The 7,941-nt window shown below is 36.0% G+C and overlaps 1 protein-coding gene across 1 annotated transcript; it reads left to right on the plus strand.

The window, feature by feature from the left end:
- Positions 1–209: 209 nt before the first annotated feature.
- On the plus strand, positions 210–2,450 carry LOC128219262 (uncharacterized). The gene has a single exon (XM_052927075.1). The coding sequence runs from the start codon at positions 210–212 to the stop codon at positions 2,448–2,450; it is 2,241 nt and encodes a 746-aa protein (XP_052783035.1).
- Positions 2,451–7,941: the final 5,491 nt, after the last annotated feature.

The following is a 7,941-nucleotide window of genomic DNA, read 5'->3' on the forward strand; positions in this document are numbered from 1 at the left end:
AAATTATTACGCAAAATGCATGAATACATTAAACTGTGCTATTTACGTGATTGGATGTTTGTGGATAGTTAAAATAGTGTACAATGTATGTCTTAATAAATATTAAGATATATAGCTATTTCATAAATTTAACGTTATATCACGGCATTCACTTAAACGAGGTTTAACAAATATCTAATTGTTCAATATAAGATACTCTGTAAAGGAGGATGGAAGTAATGGATTTCAACCGTAGTTGTCAACTCATGCTTTCAAGAGTTCTTGATGACATCGGGTTGACCACCATTTCAATTCAAAAACGGAGAAGGACGTGGCTTATGAAAGAAGCCATGAACACAGTTAAATTTTCCCTTCAACATGTAAACAATGTTGACAGATTGCTTGATTCTATTAGGTACAAGAAATACCACTTCGGAAGTCAAAGTGAAGCGACAACAACTCTTCATATGGGTTCAGATATTGACAGTCTCTATTGCTTTGAAAATACTAGTAAACAGGTTATTCTTAAAATGTCAACCTGGAAAGATGAAGTCGAAAATTATCTTGCCCTTCAAAGCTCAACAACTCCTCCACAACATTGCAATCTGCTTTGCTTGAAAAGTGAAGGTCCTACCCCTGAAACCAGGAATATTCAAAATCATACCTTTAAAGACGATCGGGACTTGGTATTTCTCATGAACACGATCAGCACTGTTTCTATGCAAACACTCTGCCTACCTGGTGAAACATTGAGGAAACATGGACCCTCTGTGTCATGGGACGATAACATGGACTATGTAGTAAATGCCTTCAACTGTCCGGTATTGCCGGATGAGTGCAAATTTGTGTTTTCAAGACCTCGACCTGGTCATTGGCCTGATCAATCTCTTCTTGATGAAGCAAGAGCTTGTGGAACATTTGTTGTTCCGCAGTGCTACAGCGATTCCCCAAAGGAACCACAGAAAGTTAAAATAGTTGGCCCGATGACTGATGATAACATGGTAACCGAAAGTGTGGGATCACTTCTTGAGTGGAGATACTCAACGTCACGGATGGAGCGTCTATTTGTTTTCGACTGGAGTATTCAACAGTTAAAGGTTTACATTCTATTGAAATTAATACGGATAACATTTCTGAAGCCGCTATTTGGAGATAGACTGAGCACTTTCCATATGAAGACTACAATGATGTATACAGTGGAGAATTACCCACAGGATATTTGGAGGGACGACAATATCATACAGTGCGTCACCTACTGTCTAAATACACTTTTGAGATGGTCCCAGCTCAGGTTTTGTCCGCATTTTACAACAGAAAATGTGAACTTGTTCACGGGAAAGATTCACAAACACGAAATACCACGGCTGGTTAAAAAACTGTCGGAGCTTATTTCGAGCAACATACAATGTGTATTTGAAATTAAAATTGAAAATATTGGTGAACATCTTCTTAACAGAATCAAGGCATTTCAGTGTTCGTTGCCATCGTCGGTGCACAACAATTGCGATTGCGAAATTGCGATACGAATGGCTCACGCATACAGCAGTGAATACTTCGAAATCTTCCTTCAAACATTGCAAGATCTGGATCAAATGACATATATTGATGCAATTCAAGCGGTAAGGCGTTATACATGCTTATTGCAGAAATGGTTAGAGGTCGGAGATGATCGGCATATAGAAGCGGCCAAAGTAATTCATCCAATGATAACATGCACTGGTGCAAGTATGCGAGCATCGAGGTGCATCAAACTTGATAGACACATTTCAAAACAAATAACAACATTGTATAGCTTTAGCAACACTCGAAGTTCGATACCATCCAGACTGAAATATGCTTCGATGCTTTATTGTAGTGGTCAGTTCGAGGCCGCAGCCGAATGCTTATTTGCATGTGAACTGATACTCGGGAAGATGCCGGTCTGGCAAATGAGCCTCGTCCTACGGCGGGAATATATATCTCCTGTGAAGGATCTTCACAGTCAAGTAGTGATGCTTTCCAATGAGAACATCTTCCATTCCATTTTTGTTACAAGTGTTGTCTTCAGTCGCCATGAACTGCACTGTGTGCCGGGATTTTTGATATATGACATGTTTCGCACAATGACAATAGATGATAAGCAGGACAGACATTTATACCAGGATATATGGATGGATCTAGCAGTTATAGATCCTTTACCATTTATGTATTACTTACAGTTCCTTACTTACCATGCTCTTGGTTGTTCTGATCAAATGGAGGATAGTTTAAATAAATTATTGGAGTATGTTCATAACTCAGTTCAAAAGTATGCTTGCCATGTTGATGTTGCGATTAATTTGCTTGGACATTGTCTTGAGAAACTCGGGATATATGATGTCGCGTGGCAGTTCTACAAGTCCTCTTTATACCTGTACCATCCGAACAATGCTGCTGTTTGGCATATGTGCAGATTAGTTCATAGGGAAGTTATAGGCGATATAGCTAATTGACACTGTAAAATTAACGCACTGTGCAGAAACGTTTATACATACAATGTACACCATACAAATCGCTGAATCATTTGGAAATATAATCATGCCATGTACATGGTTTGACAACATTTGATACCAACGTTTATTGCATAGGAAAGTAAGATCTAACTACATATGCATATAATCAATGCTTAGTCTACCAACCGCCTGTACTTTTTATTTGGCAGTTGCTTTATAAAGTTTTTAACAATCTGGACTGCAGCATGCCAATCTGAGTCATTTCTTTTGAAGTCTGATAACAATCCTCTATTTTTTTAATTTTTTTTGGCACTGATGGCTCGTATTCTGTTATTGAGTAGTTAAATATGACTCTGTCACGTAAGCCTTAACAATATCCTGATCACATCACGTGTAATGAGCGCCTATTAACGCCGTGGGTCTGGCTGTTATATTTAGATCTCTGATCTAGCGCTCGAGTTTGTGCCAATAGCCAAATTGATGTCTAATCTAATTTTCTTAAATAAATCAGATGTTTAGATGTCAACGATAAGTATGGTTTAATCATCTCAAAACGATATATTAGTATATTATAATCTTCCTTAACAAGGCGCTCAAGTTAAAAAAAACACACGATAATTTGCACTGAAAGTATTTGCATGAGCACGGTGATACTACATTTGAAATGTGTGGAAATTATGACCAACTTAGAAATTATTCAGTAATACAGTACAGAACTTGCTGATATGTGGTTATATTATATAAATAAAGTAAATGCACTAAATAAGTTTTCAGATTTATTTATAACGCCAATTTTAGGACAATGTAAAGTTCAGTTTTGTTGGATTCTATAAACATCGCGTTAAAACATTGAATAAATCAAGGAGACCTATAATTACATGAATTTGACAATGGGCGTTTTTTGACGACCTTGTCGAGACGGATGCATGTTTGTCAACCAACGGTTTCAATGCATACTTGTTTTAACATCGAACTTGAAATGAATCAGGACGTCGGAAAAAACTTCCTATTATAGTATCACCCTTTTGTTATATGCATTCTATACTTATTTTTCCATATCCAATAGTAAAAATATAGGTCGCCATATCGAAATATCCATATCATGGTATTGTCGTGTGTTGAGCGCTACCTTTTATTCAACGATGTTTAGAAAAAAATCGGTATCTACTAACACATCAATAACAGTTTTTTAGAACGTGCCTCCTTTGAAACTGTACCGAAAGAAATCACTTGCTGTTTTGTGCAATGCACCTAATCATTAATGTGATTGAGTTATGACTTTATTTCTGGAAATAGTATTCAGGGAAATATACTCAAAAAGCCTTTTTGTTGGTTAAAACCACGAACAATGCGTTAAAACAAGGACTTAATCAAAGAGGGTATATGATATTAGGACTATGACGATAGGTCACGTCTCTTTTATGTATATTCATCTGTCTCAACCACTACTCATAGCGAGGTCATAGCACACGTGGTAGGGGGTTGGTAAAATTATTTGAGAATACGCGTAAATGAATTGTCCGGCATAGATAAAAGCAAAACACATCCTGGTCTTGCATGTCTATGTTAAACTATAATTCAGTGCAATCAAGAAATAATTTGTATTTATAATATAAATAATAACAATACATTTTAAACATTATCATCTATGAAGGAACATTATAATGGGAATGTAGTTCGTGACCGAACTGTTGTGTATATCACATATAAACATATAGTGCAAGTTAAGTTAAACTGCAAATTGCTCACTGAACTCAGCATGGTTGCTTCTCAAAACTCCTTAGCTACAAGGCTAAATGTACTGCACAAAATTGGCCATGACGACATAGAGGTCAAACTGAGAATTTTATATATTGTTCAAAATGAGATGGCATTTTGAATTATGTGCCATTTTTAGAGTCATTAGAATGCGTTTCTAAGAGAAATGTACAATGCTTCTTTTTTACATTGCATCGGGATTATATTACCGCTAAATGAGAACACATTTTGTTCACGTCTGCACTCACAAACCTGGTGAATGTGTTCAAGCACACACAGTCTTCGTGGATAATTTCTTTCTAAGGGAAGAAACCTTTTGTTGTTAAACTTTGAAAGAAACCTTTTAAAAGATAGTGCAGTATTTCAATTTGATGGTGTCTTCTAAAAGTCGTTTGATTGATGATAAAATGCGATGTAGATTTCGTCATCGGCAGAAGACTCTAGTCGCCGTACTGTGTCACTCAGTGTTCCTATTTTTAGACCAATCTAGCAATAGTCGATTCAGTCATAGGCGATGGATCGCATATTCTTCGATCGATCAGCTTTTGTCGATGACTCTTTATGTGTCGTTAGTCGATCGCGAGTCAATGCCGTACTCTGCTCTTGAGTACGTAAAGAACTAATTCTTAATCCGTGAGTGAGTCTGAATTTATTTGTACTCTTTCGTTAGAGGGAGGTTACGCAAACTTGTACAGAAAATATAGTAAACAATTTTATTTAAGCACACTTTGAAGTTTTACACAGAAAAGGAAATGCAACGATTGAGTAAGTATTTATTCGCAGTGTGTTATTGTTTGCAGATGTAAGGAATTTTCACGGATACCCAGAACCTTGTACTGGGTTGTTTTACGATGACAAACGTTATTGACATTTCTTAAATAATGAAACAAGAAAAACACGTTTGAACTTTATATGGGCTTGTTAAAATTCCTCAACCCCCCGTGACCATGTAGTTATTCAATGGTGGCAGTATAAGTTAAATGGGTTAAGTAGAAGCGCATGCTTAAACTAAGTAAACAATTACAATCCTGAATAATTATGGTAGTTTATCAAGCGTCAGCGAGCGTAGCAGCATCATAGGAAATGCAAGTCGGCGGACCGGCACCACATTATATGCATTTTCAAGGTGCCGGTAGGTTGATCAAAAACGGTTAATGGGGGAAAATAGAACCATGATTGAAATCCTAAGAAAGATTTTTATTAAATTCATTTAATTAAACACGTATTTGTAACCGGTTCCCCATACATGAAAAAGGTACAAATAATTAATACCAGTTAATACTTCATGAAAACAGTATGAAACCACCAAAGAGAAACGGCAATTACCAAACGGAACAAAAATACAACACTTTGCTGAATATTGAAGTTAAAACGCTATATCATTGACGAAACAGTCGGTAAATGCAGATCAGTGGTCAGTATGACTTTCTTAACATGGAATGCGATAAATTTGCAATGCTGTTTACCACTAGCCTTTTTTTTTACAAGAATCACTTATAGTTCAGTATTTTCTATGACATTTTTGCAGCAAACATGGACAAAATTGCACGAACACATACACTATATGGTAAAACTGACAATTTTCCATGTCTTTAATGATATATACATACTGGAATTGTCTTGTATGCAATAAATGACGCAACGGTATAGGTGACTTAATGGGAATCATCCTTGATTATCTTATGATTGGGTATTCACACATAGGCTTTAACATATGTTTAAATTTTGTTAGACCCGTTGAAGGAATGTTTACTCGTTTTTTAGATTCTTACCTTTGTTTGCTTCTTATGGAAAGACCACATTTATTTTGCTGATCCACGTGATCGGCGTACCTCTCAAACTGTGAGTTGTGTTTCCCAAATTATATGCATTCAAGAGTTTACATAAGTCATTTGGTGGCGTTCCACTTCATCTAAATGTGATTGGTGGTCATTCGCATGCCAGGTTCTGACGTTAACACGAGATAGTTTGATAAAGCACGTTTTAATTGTCAATTACTGTCCAAGCAGTTGCAAATAATCTCGTCAAGATTCTACATACCATCAATCGTAAATAAGGAGAAAAGTTTCGATTTAACACGGTTTATTTGTCTGTCTAGCACATTTGATTATTTGTCCCTTTTCAGAAGCCTGATGATTGTGGCTGCACGTGGACTTGGAAACGACGGTTAGTGTACTTGAGTCACTATTGAAAATATGCCCTATGTAAGAATCCTTGTTTCTCTTCTAATTTTAGTATTTTTTATCATAATGTTTCGTACGATTGTTTTAAAATATAGCCCAAGGACCACCGATTAAATTTTGTAGATAAATTTGCGTCAAATAATTAATGATACTGATTTTTGGATTATCGCCACCTATTCACTAAATTATAGTTATTGTTCATTTGTATTCATCGCTTACCAGAGAGGTTATTTTGTAAAACAAACCTATAGAACTACTTAAATATTGGCGTTTATAGCTCCTAACTTGTTGCCCATTTATGAAACCAACCAATGACTTTAATGTATTTTGGCGGTCGTTTTCGTCGAATCTTGTTTAGTTATTGCATCCGAATCCGCCCTGTGACGGCGGAGTTATGCGCGTTAACAGTCAACAGTGCGAGTAAGTGAGAATGCATTAGAGTCCTGAATTCGGTGTTGTCTTGCTAGGATGCAGTTACATGCATCGGAAAATAAAACGACGTGTTAGAATTAAAATCAACGCATAAAGCAGCGTGGTTAGATGTAACATCCGAAAACATATCTCTATCAGTGTAACACAGTAATAACTATTATAATAACAAATAGCATCCACCCGGGGGACAGTGGCATACATCTAAAAATGTCGCATCAGTGCCTGCCATTTTTTAAACCGAAGGGCACTTTATTTTCTATAGGTATATTTGCAGAGCGAATACAACATCCTTTCAAATTTCAATATTATTGTTTCTTATTGCAATTCGAAATATATTTTTTTTCAATCACACCAGCCCCATAATCTTGTTCAAATCTAACCTCCCCATGATCGGGTAAAAATATCTTCAAAGAAGTTCACGAAATACCAATTGTTTATGATATAAAAAGTGGTCCAAAGTGAAGGCATGAAAGCAGAGCTATCTTAGGTCTAGAAATCTCTTATATAGATATAGATACCAATCTTGTTTTTTATTGTCTTGTTAATTGTAAGGAAGAAATAAATTATGTCAGCTTTATATGTCTTTAGGTCGACTGTTTAGGTTAAACTGTCGACATAAAGATCACTGTCGTATAGTAGACCCTAGATATTAAAACACTCTCTGATAACACTGGTTTGCTTCCGTAAGAAATGAAATTCTGGACATACTCCCGGTTCGTTAGAATCCTTACACACGCGAATCCTGTCTTTGATTGATGAATTCAAAGTTTCCGAACAAAACCGTACACAAGATGAGTTTTCTGTCTTCTATTGTGAATTATTCTTATGTTCAAATCTGAGTAAAATACGTTTGAGTTTGGTGCCTTTACTGTGCTAAAAGACAACATTAAAAAACGGAACAGTGGACTTGTTACTGGTTATTTTCTATCTTACTATTTGAGACGTTTAAAATAAACATTTTAAATACTACTGTTGCATGAAGGAGAAACAACAGTTTGCGCCGAACATAACTAACATGAAAGGAAAATCACCAAATAGGTCAGAATAATGTTACATCAATGAACAACCACCGCATCGGTAGATTTCTAATGTCACATTAACGAACAACCACTGTATTG

The sequence above is a fragment of the Mya arenaria genome, chromosome 15, assembly GCF_026914265.1.
Source record: "Mya arenaria isolate MELC-2E11 chromosome 15, ASM2691426v1".
Taxonomy (NCBI): Eukaryota; Metazoa; Mollusca; class Bivalvia; order Myida; family Myidae; genus Mya; species Mya arenaria.

Bases quoted from the DNA above. Each gene is read 5' to 3' on its own strand.
- LOC128219262 (XM_052927075.1), top strand. From the start codon at position 210: ATGGAAGTAATGGATTTCAACCGTAGTTGTCAACTCATGCTTTCAAGA.